The sequence below is a fragment of the Hydra vulgaris genome, chromosome 04 (genome assembly GCF_038396675.1).
Source record: "Hydra vulgaris chromosome 04, alternate assembly HydraT2T_AEP".
NCBI lineage: Eukaryota > Metazoa > Cnidaria > Hydrozoa > Anthoathecata > Hydridae > Hydra > Hydra vulgaris.
Window position 1 is genome coordinate 10,864,802 of NC_088923.1, and position 17,251 is coordinate 10,882,052.

Consider the following 17,251-nt stretch of genomic DNA (forward strand, 5'->3'; position numbering starts at 1 on the left):
TTGTGATTAATTTACATTATTTTATTTTTTGTTATTCTATGTTTACATGTTTTTTTAATATTCTATTTTTTACATTATTTTTTATATTCATTTAATTTAGATCTATTATCATACTTTTTTAACATGTTTCATGAGCATATCTTCTACTGTCAGCAAACACATTTATCATATCCGGTATGTCATTGTATAGGATTCATGCTGGTAAATATAATTCCTATACATATAGGTATAAATGTCTAGAAAAGACCTATAAATTAATTCATATCTTTGAGTTTTTATTTTGCTTCAAAATAGTATTTTTAAATTTAATATAATCTTTGTTTTTTAGTTTCCAAATGATGTCATTCAATTTTTCAATGATACACTTGAATCAGCAGTAAAAAATATGTGCATGTCATCAGGTACTATTTACACTTGTTTCAGCTTATTTTTGAACTGTGTCCTTTATTACTGTATTTTTTTAACGCTATTCAACTCTGTTCAAGGGTCATGAATAAATTATGTCTAGCTCCGGGGGGAGGGGGGAAGTGAATGGTTTTGTGACAACTCGTACAAGTCTTGTTAGTAAAGAGTTAAGATGTTGTGATGAGAAGGAGGGAGGGGTCAAGAATGGTCAAAAATTGTGCGATGTAATTTATGGATGACCCCTAATTTTATTTCACTAATATTATAAATATTGCTATATTCAAGGTCCTGTAAAATATATGAAATTTAACAAGCAAAAAACTATTAAGATGTTAGATGCAAAAACTAAATTAGATGAATATTTAAAATTTAAATTACTAAAGTGTTAAAAAAGATTTAAAATTTTTTAAAAATAAAAATTTTAAGTTATTTAAAATATTTATTTAAAAAAACTTTTTACATACATAACATACATACATAAATACATACATATATACATACATACATACATACATACATACATACATACATACATACATACATACATACATACATACATACATACATACATAATAAGACAAATCTGAATGAATATACAAGGATGAGGTCAAACTGAAAGTATTTTCTTTTGAACTTTTAGTTTTGGTGTTAAAGAACTGTTTAAAAAGTGTTTGAAAACTGTTTTTTGTGTTATTTTTAATTAAATTAAAAGTATTGGAATCAAATATTTTCATCAAACTAATTATGTAAAACTTTCTTAACATGATATTTTTTTTTCATATGTTTAATACATGGGTACTTTTGGTTGGTAACATAATTTACCGTATACTAATTTAGGCATCATCTGCATATTTAATAATGTTTGAATCATTTAGGTTTTTTTGCATTTCATTAAGTATATCAAATAAAAAATTCTGAAAAATGGGGGCTTAAAAAATTAGTTACAAAAATTTTTAATTAAAGTATTTATTTAAAAAGGATTTTTCTTTTTTCTTTTTTACAATCTTATTTTAAACGTTACTGGCTCAACACCAAATAAAATATTATTGAACAGTTTGATATTTATTAGAAAAGAGTCAGTGAACCAGTTTAGTTCAAAGTTTTTAACGCCAAAATAGTTTGGATATAACAACATAATTAACCTATCAACACTTTTGACTGATTAATGAATTTGACCCTAACCATTTTACCATTATTGATTAATCTGTGTAGTTTATCTGTAAATAATATTACTGCTATTTCAGTTGGCTTACCTCTCCGGAAACCAAATTATTTCTTGAATTAGAAGTTGTCTTATTCAAGAAATAAATCAAGATGGTCATTTAGTTGTTGATGAACTTTCATAGTTTTTGAATTTGACTCTATAGTTAAGGCAACAATTAGGAAAGATTCAAAAAAGCCTTTGGTATTTTTAGATTGACGTCTTATGTCCATCAATTTTGAAGTATGTAGAAAACTTGCATTTTTAATTTTAGATGTTTTTTATTTCCAACCAATACTTTTATGGTTGAATGCGTTTTTTATTAATTTGAGTTTTATTATGCTTAGTTTTCAATTGTTTTACAATTTTTTTGATTTTTATATTAAAACCAATCTTTCTTGCATTTTGATTTCCAAACTTTTGCATTATTTAATCTTTCTTGTTGCACTTGTCAGTTATCAACAGGCTTGCTTGTTAGTTGTTATATAATAATGTAATCAAAAAAGGTAGCTCAGAACATTAAAAGAGAACAATTTTTTAAATTTCTGTATTTTAAAGTTATACTGAAAATTTAACCATTAACTGTAATAACTATTTGTAATGCCAAGATTTATGATTTATTAAGATTTGTTCTCTATTCCTTATCTGAGTCCCATAATTTTTAGTTTAAAATAAACCACATTTAAAACAAAATTAAAGTTAATTTTATTTTATTTATTTTGTTTTTAACATTTTTTTAATTTACAATATTCCATTCAACATAAAATTTATGTTAAGATGTGAACATAAACGCTTAAAACGTGAATTTTTAGCTGTTGACCAAGCTGAGTTGATGAAGCGTGCACTTGATCTGGTTGAAAGCATTCATCTTCCCTATCTAAGTGATGCAGAATCATGTAACTATTTTTTGCACATTTATTTTCTTATCGTTAGTTGGTTATTGTTTAATACATGTTGCATTGCTACATATCTTTAGGTGATTGGGAAGAATCTTACTTGTTGCTGATGGACTATGTTTCTAAGATTACTGTTAATGATAAAACAATTTTGGTGCAAAGGTTTTTTATTCTTTTGTTTTTAAGAGCCATTTTTTTGTTTTTAAGAGCCTTTTTTTTTTTGAGCCATTTAAGGCTCAAAAGTGATATCCTTTAATCATGCCTAATTTTTTATATAGTAATGCTGATAAGGTAAGAAAGAAGCCTAAAAAAAATTTTTCCTAATATTTTTATTTAACACTTGGAAAGTAATTATTAGGATTTTATATTTTTTAAACTTAATTTAAAGGCTTTTAAAAAAATTTTGAATTTGGGGTCTACTTTTATTTCAAATTATAAAAGGTTCAAGCAAGATATCTTATCATTTTTTGAAAAGGTTTCCCATTGTAATGTTAATGGTTTAAAAAAATTGAGGGGGTGTTAATATTCTATTTTTTACATTATTTTTTATATTCATTTAATTTAGATCTATTATCATACTTTTTTAACATGCTTCATGAGCATATCTTCTACTGTCAGCAAACACATTTATCATATCCAGTATGTCATTGTATAGGATTCATGCTGGTAAATATAATTCCTATACATATAGGTATAAATGTCTAGAAAAGACCTATAAATTAATTCATATCTTTGAGATTTTGTTTTGCTTCAAAATAGTATTTTTAAATTTAATATAATGCTTACAAATATGCTTATGAGTCATTAAACTATCAAAAACTGTTTTAACTATCATTCAAAAGTTAGCCTTTATGAGAAATGGGAAACATCTCAAGATTGAATGTAAAGATTTTCTATTGCTCCATAATACCATTTTTTTAATGCAAAAAAAAAAACTTGGTGGGTAATATCGTATTATTGAAATAACCTTGTATCAAAATGGTACTAAATATGATTTTTTTTAAAAAAATTGTACGACTCTAGACATGTAATAACTTTTAACTTGCATATTGTTTTATGTTTATTGAACATATGTAATTATTTTTAGACATTATTTCTTTATTTACAGTTATTCAGGGTCTTCTATATTAAAACAACTTAAGGCTCTGCAGGTTTCCTGCTTAGCCCTTGGGGCCAGCACGCCACTAGTTGAAGACGCAACTGATTTCAATTTTGAGCCATTTTGAACCAAAAATTTTACTTTCTGGAGAAAAGGTTGAAAGAGCTACAGTTAATTGTAATAACAACTTAACAGAAGCGCTTTACATTAACTCTTTTAGGTTTAAGATGAAGAATAAAAAATATCTCAGCAATATACATTAAAAAAAAATTTTCAAGAAAATTTATTAGTGTCAAGGTACAGCTTATAGAAAAGTTTACTGAAGCTGTTTCCCCAGATCAGAGTGAAGATTTTATCTAAAATATTTTAAATAAATCTTTGGAAATATAAGACAATGATACGGTATCTAAAGATCTAAAAAAAATTGTTGAAATTTATGAAGAAAGTGACTCTATGCGTAAATATATTACTCTATGTTTTATTGATCATAGTTATGAAATTTTTTGGATGCTCCAAATCAGGGATGCGGAGTCCCAAAAGGACTCCGGCTTTTTATCTCTGCTTTTTCCAAGTCTGTAATGTCCAGAAGCTCTAAACATGTTTGTTGACTTATTATCTGCTGTAATAAAAAAATTCATGAAATTTAATGACTTGAAACTTGTTGTTTTTAAGCCCGGAGTCTTAGAGTCCCGGAGTCCTTACTGCCATTATATCTAAGGACTCCAGCCTCAAAAAATAGTTGTTTCTCTAACCTTAAAGTCTTAATTTTTTTCCTATTAATAGTCCATAAACTTATTTATATTTTTAGAGCTCCTGGATACCAAAAACTAGGATAAAGTAATCTTTTTGTGCCTTTTAAATCCAGAGTCCTTTTTGGGACTCTGCATCCCTGCTCCAAATGCAAGAAAGACCAACGACAAACAATAAAAAACACTTACATAGGTGTAACTATTCCTGTTGAAAAAGAAAAATGCAAAATAGACTAGATCAGAAAAAAACAGATTATACCCTTGATTTCATATTTAACAGTAACCTACTCTAAGATGTTGAATAAGTCACAAAATTTAAATTTGACTCAAAAGTCACAAAAAAGTCACAAAAATTAAATTTGACTCAAAAGGTGTATGGTAAAAATGTGCAGTTTTTAAAATGGTGTAATGGTGAAAATATCTGATCCAGTTTTGACTACTGAAATGCGTCATACAATTGCATTTAATAATGAAGCTTGCAGATGAAAGAATAGCTCTCTTTTATTGGATAGCAGTTTGTAGCAAATACTTCATGCAATTATAAAATCTAAACAAAATTTTTTGCAGGATTCTATGAAATTACTGTTGCAGATGTAAATAGTTTCTCTATGCTGGCAGATTTATCTTTGAAGTACAAGAATATAGAGTAATATATTTGAACCCAGCAAAAAATATTACAAAACTAAGTTCAACTGCGGTGTGACCTATCTTAATTCTCCCTCTGTCTAATATTTGCTTTGAGTGACTTTAGGGTCAACAATCATTTTAAGTGGTCAGCTTTTCCTGATGTTATAAAATAATGTGACAGTGAAATCATTTGTAAAGTTTTATCTCCATTTTCTTTAAAACAGCACGGAGGCTAAAACCTTTTAGAAATAAAAGTTTATAAAGTTTGTCTCCTTTCCCTTCCTCTACCAAGTGATGTTTCCATCCCTCCATTTTATGGAGGATGAAAACATCACATGGTTATAACTTTCAAATACTGATAGATTATTGGATGAAATTTAAAACTTCTTGATGAATTTAAATTTAGTATAATAAATATATACAAAATATATTTTATAAACTTAATGCCCATTTGGGGAGCTAGGATGATCTTTTTTGAATATTTTTGTTCCCAGGCTACAATTACTGCAATTTTTGAAAAACATTCTCATTTGACATACGCATGAAAATGATTAAATTTGGAATTTGCATAATGCTTGTGTGTCAAAGATAAATAATATATTGAGTAATTCCACTGTGATTTTTTTACTATACAAAAATGAAGGGTTTTCCTCATGTTTTTTTTGAATTTTTTTTTTGAAAGTTCTACTTATACTTCCATAATATAAAAATAAACTTAGGATGCAGTTGTCTCATGGCCTTTAAATTTAGTTTAAAAATCACAAAATCCCAATAATGACTTTCCAAGTGTTAAAAGGTCAAAAGCTTGGCCAATAATAACTCAGAAACTACAAATATTTAGAAAAAATTTACAGACTTCTTTCTTACAATATCAGCATTAATATGTGAAAAATTGAGTGTGATTAAAAGATATCAATTTTGAGCCAACAGTACTTTATACTGGTTTTCTCAGAAAATAGCTCATAAGTACTTTATAACTATATATATATATTTATGTTTTTTTTTTTTCTTTATTTATACTTGTGTTTTACTTTAGAAATTGTTTTAGAAATATGTGTAAATATATATAAATTTCAAGTCTTGTTATAAGATTTTGTTGCAAAACCAAAGCGCATATCGCCATTTAATGGAATTAAATGGCACTTAACGGGTACTGTTAACGAGAAATGTTACACTCAACGGGTAATGGAATTAAATGGTACTTAACGAGCACAGCTCTTAAGAGCAGTGTCCGTTATAGTGTTTATAGAAAAGAAAAAGAGAAGTAACATTACAACAATGTGGCAATGGTTGAAGGTTGGCTGCAAAAGCAGGTCCAATCGCGTTTACAATACATTTTTGCGTCTTGTCTAAAAGAGGAAGAGCATCATTGGAAGATCTGCCCCAGATATGGCAACTGTATCCTACACAAGAACGGATTTGAGATTTATAGAGATAAAGAATAGAATCCTGAGTAAGAATGTGGCAAACATGATAAAGATGATAAAAGATGCAACCTTAGCAGATGCTAAATTCAAAATGGATTTGATATATGGTTTGCAAGAAAAATCAGAAGATCAGAGTTAATCTCTAGACGAAGGGTAGATGACTTATCGAGTAAATTACCACTTATAAATATAGGAAGATCTAGATTGTTGCAATAATGATTACCCAAAAAAAAATTTATAGAGTTTATAGAAATTTTTATTTTAAGATTTTGAAGAGATTATTTTAGAGTTTTTCTGAGTTAAAGTTTACCAGCCATTGAGAGCCCATGCTGTAGCAGAAGTGAGATCCTTTTCAAGCTCAGATACCCCCTCCAAGCAATCAGAGGGTGTTGGCTTTTTATCAAGATAGAAATAAATGATAGTATCAGCAAACAATGCCACCTTAGATGTGAGAATTTCTTAGAAATCGTTAATGTAAATTAAAAAGAGGATAGGGCCAAGGATAGAACCTGTAATAACCCCTGAAGTTACAGGATATGAAGAAGACTGCTGACAGGATATGAAGAAGACTGCTGCCCATTAAGGACAACCTTAATACTACGATTGGTAAGGAAGGATTCAATAATCTTAAAGATGTTACCTGATACACCATAAAATGAGAGCTTATGAAGAAGACCAGCATGCCAAACTTTATCAAAGGCTTTAGAAATTTTGAGAGCAATAGCCTTAACATTACCACATCTATCTAATGCACAACAAACCATATCAGTTGTTACAGCAAGCAAATCAGCGGTAGAACGAGAAAATCAAAATCCATATTGATAATCAGAAAATAAGTTTTTAGATTCAAGATGAGAGATTAAGTATTTGTTAATTAAAGACTCAAAAACCTTGCTTATGATAGGAAGAAGACTAATGGGACAGAAGTTAGACAAGTTAGATCGCTCTCCAGAATTTTTGAAAACAGCAATAACAGATGCTGCTTTTAAGCAGGCTAGAAAACAAGATTCTGATAAGCACTTGTTAACTAGTTTTAAAAGTATAGACTACAGCTCAGAAGAATACTTCTACAAGACTATAACAGGTATGTTGTCTGGGCCACAAGCTGTAACTTAAAAGTCACTTTAGAAATCATTTTAGATTCGTAAGCCGAAATGATATAAATGTCAAGCAGTGGATCAACATGTTTGTTGGCTATATCAGGTAGAATATGATTAGTGGAATCAAGAAATGAGAATGATAAAAAATCAGCAAACATTTTTGTTTTGTCTTTAGGTGAGGTGACAAAGTCTGAACCATGCTAGAGAGAAAGTTTAACAGATTTGTCCTTTTTATAGACACTGTTAAAGAATCTGCAGAAAATTTTTGAGATAAAATAAGAGATTTTGTGATCTGAGAATTCCCGGGCCTTGGATATAAACAAAACCTTTACAATAGATTCTAACAATAGTAAGCAGACGTCTGTTTTCTAGAAAATTGGTTTGGCTATAGATATGGAAGTAATGGTTACAATTGGAAACTGCAGCAGCACGATGAGAGGAAAACCATGAAGAATAATGAGGTTTGACTTGGAATCATGGAGAGGGAATAAAAGATTCCATATCAGTCTAAATCCTAGAGGTTGCATAATAAGCACATTTGTCAACAGAAAGATCAAAGATTTCAACCAAGGGTCTTCAAGGAGAAAATCACGGAAAGAGTCTCAGTCAGCTTTAGCGTAAAAGGTGTGATAATAGGGGGATTCTGATAATGAAGTAGAATGAGATAATAGTTTTAGAGAGATCAAACCGTGATCAGATGCACCTCAGGATGAATGTGGAGAAACTGAGCACTGACTAGAATCAGAAAAAGACACAATTCGAGTAGAGAAGGTAAATGATTCGGATTGTCTGGAAAACGAGTTTGTGGGCCTTAACACCTGCAGTGACACTGACACTACAACTAAGCCATTCAATGTGATAAGCAAGTCACCACCAACAATGATATTGGTTGTAAGATAAAGTGAAAGAAATCGGTCAGTTTGATCAGAAATAACATAAAAAAGAGTACAGTTTTGAGACAAAAGAGAGCAATATAGAACATAGAGAAATTTGATAGAGTGAAGTGGTGCTAAAGTAAAGCACATAACAGAATAGTCTGTGGATTCAAGCTTAGTTTCCCAATAAATTGGTGAATTCTTACCATTGTAAATACAGATCAAGCAGGTGTCTATTAAATGATGCGACTATTAAAAGCATGTGACTAAACAATGATGCATTTTGAACTTTCATGACTTTCAGAACTATTAAAACAAATAAAATAAAATAAATTTATTATTAAAAACTTTTATTGACTTTTTTACAAAATACTTTTTATGGCTGGGGTTGATTTATGTGCCTGATTTCTAGGCCCCAACTGTTTTTGAGGCCTGTCTGTGGGCAACCAACCATTGTTTATTTTTTCTAAGAAAAAGAATATTTTTTGGTTTCCCTGCTTGAGAGGGTCTTAAGAATTGTCTGAGGGGTGGCAATATATATATATATATATATATATATATATATATATATATATATATATATATATATATATATATATATATATATATATATATATATATATATATATATATATATATATATATATATATATATGTACAGAAAGTTTATAAACACTTGTCTTTTTGTAAGTTTTAGTAAGTTTTGACTGGTACAAAGAGAAAACCCTTTGTTTTTTTTTATGTAGAAATATTAAGAACAAAACAGAAAATCTTTTCTGAGATGAAATATTAAACATAAGTAAGCAAAAGTAAGCGAAAAGAAAATGCAATAAAAATTTAAACGCATCTACTTATTTTGTATAATTGAAGTATATTAATACGAGATATGAACCCCTTGCTTTTGATAAATTCTTGTGATCGCCTTGATATTGATTCAATAAAGTTTTTAATAATCTTTATTAGTATTTCAAGTAGTTGTATTTGTGATGTTTTGTAAGTTCTTTTTTGAGGATTTTGTAATCATATAGTTGTATTTTTGTTAGTTGATAATTCATCCATAAATTTTCAATCAGATTTAAGTCAGGTGATCATTCTGGCCAAGGCATAGGTGAAATATTACTTTCAAAGAAATAATCTGTGATTGAATGTGGTGTATGGCATGGAGCATTGTAATATTGAAATAACCAGTTTTGATCAGCCTTGAATAAATAGGAACTAGGGATAAACACATTTTCCAATATGTCATGATATCCATACTGGTTTAATCTTCCTTTGTAAATTTTATGACAGCCAATGCCTGACCCTTATGCGAGCAGAGCCACCACCTTTTTGAATATGGCTTTAAATATTTTTTTGTATTTTTTTGGCAAACAAGTGTCTTGTTTTTTCTGTTGATAACTCAATAAATTATATTGTTGGTCATTGTAAAATCAATTATAAAATTGATCATTTTATGTTATTCCACTGAATAACTTAAACGCTCTTTGCACCAATTTTTATATTTTTAGTGATTGCTTAAGATCAACAGAGGCTTTCTTACAGCATGAAACAAATTCAATTATTTCTTATGTAATAGTTTACATATTGTCGTACGATTAGCTGTTTTATCTATCAGCAAACTATTAATTTCTGCACTTAAAGTTGATATTCCTGCTTTTGGGTTGTGTTTACTTGATGTGTAATGCATGTTTTCATCTTGTGCTGACAGTTTTTTAATTGTTCCATACAAGGTTTATCGTAGAGACTACTGGTTGATAAGTAATTTTTTGTTGTACAAATGCTGAATTCAGTAATATTTTAGAGTCTGCCAATATTCCATTGCTGAGTTTTATTTTATGCATGTCAATGACTTGCCATTTGGTTTCAACTAGACCAAATCAAACTTTATTTCAACTTTCTCATCACCCTCCACCTCCTTTATGATATCCTTACAACTTTTTCCATGTTATAAAATTATATACATAGTAAAAATAAACATAAAAATGCTGGCTACATCTCATCATTATATCGAGTTATTTGTTAAAAGAATTAAACACGTTAAAAAAATAAGTGCGTTAAAAATTTCTGTACAAGGTTTATATATGTTTAGTTAATTATTTGTTGATAAATAATCTTAGCAAATACTTATTTTTTATCTGCGTTATTCTTTATTTTTTGCATCTTCTTTAGGATGAACATTTGGGTTATGACTTTTTTTCAACCCCATGCTCCTGTGCTGTAGTTTGATGAACTTTTACCTAAAAGCAGGAAATGAGCTATTATTTGCATATCTTTTGAAAAAAGTTCACCCCGCCATTGAAAAATCGATTTTGGCATAAAATCGACTTTTCAATGGCGGGGTGTACGTTTTTCAAAAGATATGCAAATAATAGTTCATTTGGTGCTTTTTAGGTAAAAGTTCATCAAACTACAGGAGCATGAGGTTGAAAAAAAGTTATAACCCTATTGAACATTCTTTTCAATTTTTTTTGTGCTGTTCTTTATTATTTTTCTTAAGATTGAATACTTTTTTTTTTTTTTTTTTTTTTCTGTTCTTTATTATTTTTCTTTAGGTTGAACGCTCTTTTTTTTTTGCCCTATTCTTTATTATTTTTCTTTAGAATGAATACTCCTTTTTTTTTTGCATTATTCTTTATTATTTTTCTTTAGGTTAAACACTCTTTTAGATAATCTAGTTATAAAACAAAAGGATAAAGATTATAAAGAAAGTTTTCCATGGTGTATGGTTTTAGAAGAATGTATAATTCACAGATTAACCTCCATATATTCCACAAATGATTTTTTGTTAAATGGATATTTTTATGAAGATATGATTTGGAACTGTGGGAATAGTAAACAAAATGCTCTAAAATCCCACACAAGACAAAATCAGTAATTGTTTTTGTTTGTTTGTTTTTTATATGTGAATTTAATTTTTTGAAAAATAAATTTTTTTTATTTTACAACTTTTTTTATTTAACATATTTAATGCTTAAATAATCTCTTACACACTTTCACACATGCACAATTTAGCAATAATTTTATACATACATACATATGTATATGTATGTATATATATATATATATATATATATATATATATATATATATATATATATATATATATATATATATATATATAAACACAAAACATATGTTTACATATCAAATGTTAATTACATAGAAAAATTCGATCAATTGAAACTGAACAATTCAAAAGAGAAAAATCTATGAGAAACCTAATAAAAGATATCGAGTCAACATTGAAGCCCATTCAAAGTAATTAGAACTAATTTTTATTCATTTTAATATTTTATAATTAAAATAAAGTTATTTTATTATTTTAAAATTAAAAATAAAGTTATTTTCATTGCATATGATTTTTAACATCAATGAAAAAATTTAAAACAAAATAGTTGGAGTAAAAAGACTTTTAATTTTCAAAAATTCGAAAGTTTTTATTATACATACACAATCCTTAAATATATGGTCCACAAACTCAACTTACCTACTCTCAGTAGTTTGGCATTTACACTTGTATGTACATAACATTATATAAGTGTATTTTTACATTTGAATATTACATATTGCTTTTTTTATTTGTAGATTACATATCAATCAATAATAAAATTTTAATTAATTGTAATTTATTTAAACGCAATTGTTATACTTGCATTTTTTTTTTTCTTGAAAAAATATTGTGGTTTTCAAATATTTCTTTTATAAATTTTTGTGCAATATAATTGAGATTATTCAGTGTACCTGCTTAAAAAATGTGTTGAATTATGACATCGATATAAAAAGTTTATATCGAAATTTATCTTAACATATTCCCAATAGCTCAGTTTCTGTCCTCAGTGCCAGTATCATAACATTTTGCCAGTATCATAACATTTTATTCTATAAATTAAAATCCACCTTTAAATAAAAAGTTTATAAATTTACTTAACATATCCTCAGTAGCTTAGTTGTCTTCAGCTAAACAAAAAATATTATTTAGTTCTTTCTGGTTCCTATTGCTTGTTTAAATACAAAATAAAACAGTTTATAAAAAAAAAGACTTTGTATTGTTAGAGCATTTTTAAAAGTTATGTTATACATATATTCAGGGTTTATAGATATAAACCAAATGGTTTAAAGCAATTGTTTAAACCATGGTTTAAACCAATTGAAAAAATATCAATTTAAACCAAAATAATATTTTTTTAAAACTTTAAATTTTCAGCAAGAAAGTGAACCAGGGTTGTGTTTACAAATATAATTGTATTTTTCATGTAAATACTTAATGTGAATGCACTTATTTAAAATCAAGATGTTAAAATCACAAAGAAGCTTCTGAAAGTTAATTTCTATTATACATTAAATTTACAGTATGTTATTTGTTTGGCATTGCCTATTTGTTTTTTAAATATGGTCACAGGTCAATGTAATATTTGGGGGCCCCATTCCTAAAAAAATACTTTCAATATAAATAAAAGTTAAAACAATTAAATTAATGTGAAATTAAATTAATACAGAAGTATATTAAGTTTTATCTTTTTTTTAAAAACCGCAATAATAACGACTTGAAAGTTTTTTTAATTAATAGTGTTTTTGTTTTTTTATTGTTTAATGATATTTTTAAAACATATTAGGAGTGTTGCTACATTGAATAACTAATAGGTAAAACATGTTCAGAGTACATTGACAATCTTATAGCCTGCTGCTACAAGGGAGTGCTGCTACATCGACTGAGGGTTTGGTTTGGGCAAGCAATTTATCATTAAAGAAAAAAACTTTATTCAAGTTTTTAATTTTTTTTAAAAGTTCAAATTAATCGGTGTTTTACTTACCCTGAATTAACTGTATATATATTATTTTGAAATAATAAAAGTTATATAGATTGTTTATTTAATGTCATCATTTACACTTAACATAATAACAGCTAAAAATAAAGAGATCAAATAAGTTTTTAAAATAAAAAGTTATAAATATTTTTACATTTTATAAGACACTTTACGAAAACGTAAATCGATGGAATTCATTTCTAACACCATGATTCAACCAACTTCGCTAGATGTTTTGAATGACTCCTCAACTCTTTTAAAAGATGTTTTTGATCAAAAGAATGAGTATTTAAGGTATAGTATTTAAGTTTTTTAAGTTTTTTAATTTTTATTTTAAAATTTAATTTAAAGTTGAACTAAAAAAAGTATTGTTTTGTTTATAAAAATGTTTTCATATATATTTTAAATAAAATAATAACCAAACTAGATCAATTAAAATATGAGTTTTAATGGTTTTTCTTTTTTATTAATTATATTATGGGGTCAGGGTAACAACATCAGTTTTTGCTATGTCGAATTGCATCTGTCTGATAATATCTGTAAAATTAATGAGGCATAACTACATCTGTCCAACAACTCTAAATTTTTTTTATGTCTATCAGATAATAAAAATAACTTATTTGAGATAATTCATTGTTATTTATTGCATAAAAAATACTTTCTTTAAAAATAAAAATGGAACATAAAATTATGCCAAATTCAATTAGTACAGAAACATTCTAATATGGTATATCATTTAATAATAACAAATATAAAATTATTGTTTTATTTGCCTAAAATATGCCTTGAGGAAGCAGAGATCACTTAAAGCTGCGTCTCCGAGTCTCGTTCGAACTTTTGTACAAAAGTTACCAGCAATTGAGAAGGCTCGCTCAGACTCCACACTAGATGGCGGAATCAAAATCAAATGTGAGTAGATGGACTCTAATATTTTGCCACGAACGCCGTTCTCTTCAAAGAATTTCATTTCAGATTTAGTTTTTGAAATTAAGCTCCTATTTATTATTTGTTGAGTTGAATTGGACGTTATATTGGACAATAAATTCAATTGAATTTTGTTCTCCAACTTTTGCATTTATGTTAAGGGCTTAGTTTGTTCTTCCAACATCACTTCTATCACATCGTCAGCTTCTGACTGCTCGTCTGAGGAAGTTTCCATGTTAGAATTAAATATCAATCTTTGTGCAAAGTTTTCAATAACTTTGGTTACTGTTTTTTTCAATGGTCTAGTGATAATAGGTGATAGAAAGATGCGTGAATCTCACTTTTTCCGCCATGGTGTAAATACTGATGAGTTCCAGACACATTAATTCGTCTTTGGCTTAGTCAGTCTTCTAATTTCTTCTTTAATTTTAATGAAAGTTCATCAGATCCGAAATTCTCAACATAAAAGAAAATGCTGCATTAGCAGAAAGCAGATTTGCATCTTCTCGACAAAGGGCTTTAACAGTAAGCTTCACTGGGAGAAATTAAGAATAACGATTTCAGATGCAATGTCAACCAATGCTTTTTTAACACAGCTTTTTAGCTTGTTAAACCTTTCAAGCATTTCGACTAAGCTATTCCACCTAGTTCTAGTGCCCATAATAAGTTTCAACTGTTTACCAAATTCTTGTTTCACGTATACTTGAAGAATATCATTTGATGTTCTCGAAAAAAGAAATTTTTATACAATCGAACGAACTTTTTTGATGAGATTACTAAATCCAAATTCTTCAGTCTCAACAAGCTCAGCTTCATTATAAGTTTGTTCAATCAAGCCGACATTTTCATCTTCAATGTATTCCTCATCCGATTCATCGAAGTCACTCACTTGATCTTCTACATAAACATTTTCTGTATAAGTGTGAGCTACCAATTCAGTTGTATTCGAACTATTATACAGAAAAAGATTTAGCTAATTTTGAGTCGATACCATTAATTGAAATAAATTGTGTTTTATTGTAAAGAGGAAAACCAGAGGAAAGGAATACCTCTAGTATCATAGTATTAAAGTTTGTCTAGGAGGATTTTGTGGTCAACTATCAAATGCTTTTGTCAATAACCACTTCACACACGAAGTGTTTATTGTTGACAGCTTCTCTGATTTTTCTGTTGTTTCTATTGATAAATTAGTTGTTGAGTGTTTGATGCAAAACCAAATTTGGTGTTTGTAAATATTTTGTATTTAATTGCTTTTTCAAACTGTTTACTTAGGAAAGTTGGTTGTTATACTTTGGTTGTTGGAAAGAAGAGAAATTGTTCTATAATTAAAGTAGTCTAAAAGAGAACCCATTTTGTGTATAGGAATTACTTTGGCTACCTTAAAAGCTTCTGGAAAAATACCATTTTCATCATAGTACATAGAGGTTTGGAGATTATGTGAGATATCAGCTTTAACACAGAATCAATGAAAGAAAGAACTAGTGCTAGATAGAAAGTTGCTAAAAACACATTTAGGAGAAACAATTTAAGTAGTCTCAAATAATTTCCAAATAGTTATTAAATATATAATCATCACTAAAATGACATTTTCATTGATTTTGAGACAAAAAGATTTAGTATTAATAGAAGGATCGGTGTTTATGATTTCCTTAAATTCTTTCCAAGTATTCTTTACATTTTTGAGATTAGAATATTTTAACAAATTGCTAATTTCTGTATAACTTAAGGTTAGTAAATAATAGATTTTTGGTATTCGCATTTTTTTGATCTAGGAAATTTTTTTTACAAAGTATGTTTTTAATAGAATTAGATTTAAGAATACCAGAAGTTATCCAGGATTTAAATTAAATTTTGATTTGTTGTTTTATTAATTCTTTGTAGTGAGAATGTTGGTCTTATACTTTTTCAAATGTTTTACAGAAAAAGTTTATGGTTTGTTTATGTTATCATCTTCATTTGTTACCATCTTCATTTATGTTATCATCTTCATTAATCTTATCATCTTTAATGTGAAGTTTCCAGTTAATATCTGAAACTTCTTGGATAAAAGAAGAGAAATTTAATTTTTAGCTTCTTTTAAATGTTTTTACTTAAAATATCTCCGGTTCCAATTTTATTGGTGGAAATGAAAGTTTGAATTAAAAAGAATTTGTAAATTATAGAAATTTATGGTGGCATTTCATGGTGGCTTAGCATTTAATCAAATGATGGAGGTTTTCAAATTAAGGAGATTTGAATTAGAGTGATTAGTATTATAAATTTTATGTGAAATTAATTTTTTATTTTTAAATTTTTATGTAAAATTATTCTTTTATTAAGTAAAAAAAGATTTTTTGAAAATTACTATAGGAGAATGATAATCAAAAAAAAAAAAATTTGTTTTGAATGTTGAAAGTTCTTTTTCGAGTTAATCTAATTTTAAATTTAACACTAATTATTCAAATTGCTTTTTAAAATAAACTGCATAATTATGCATTATACTATGTGTTAGTCATGCAGGGGATTTTTTTTTTGAGTAAAATTCATATGGTTTTTATTTTGTATAAAAAAAAATTTCAAAAAAAATTTTTATACAAATTAATTCAGTCAAAAAAAGGTATTTTAAATTTTAATAAGTTAATCCTAAAATTATTTAAATCCTAAAATTGTTTAAATCCTAAAATTGTTTTAATTGGTTAAACCTAAAATTGTTTTAATCAGTTAAATTGTTTATTTAAAAATATTAAATCTTTTATAGAGATCCAAAACACAAATGCTGAGATAAAAAATCACATTATACAATAAGGCAAGCTTCATCTGATCTATCTAACTTATTCGTGAATTAAATCAATATACTTTTCAAAGCTTTGGCTAGCTTCATTAGTTTTTTTTTCTAAAGAAAAAAACATAATTTGGTCTATGTTCTTAAGCATATAAAAGACAAATCATTAAATATAATCAACTTGCAGAGTTCTTAAACCACGAATTGATAAATAACTGAAGTTGATGGTTCGTTTTTATTGGGACTTATAGGGTTGCTAGCATTAATTATTTTTATAATTTTTTAATATAGAAATGATTGTCAAAAGCTTAGTGGCAGTGCCAAAAAATTGTACATTTATTTTGGCTATTATTATTATTTGAACATTGGTATGACTATTGTA

General features: G+C 27.3%; 1 protein-coding gene across 2 annotated transcripts in view; it reads left to right on the top strand.

Moving 5' to 3' along the window:
- The window catches only part of LOC100208238 (uncharacterized), an 82,204-nt gene that overhangs the window by 62,961 nt on the left and 1,992 nt on the right, over positions 1–17,251 (top strand). For both annotated transcript variants that reach the window (XM_065795426.1, XM_065795425.1), the window contains exons 27-33: positions 101–174; positions 329–401; positions 2,419–2,502; positions 2,583–2,664; positions 11,029–11,250; positions 11,543–11,637; positions 13,349–13,478. In XM_065795426.1, coding sequence (XP_065651498.1) covers positions 101–174; positions 329–401; positions 2,419–2,502; positions 2,583–2,664; positions 11,029–11,250; positions 11,543–11,637; positions 13,349–13,478 — 760 coding nt within the window. The remainder of the gene's footprint in view (positions 1–100; positions 175–328; positions 402–2,418; positions 2,503–2,582; positions 2,665–11,028; positions 11,251–11,542; positions 11,638–13,348; positions 13,479–17,251) is intronic.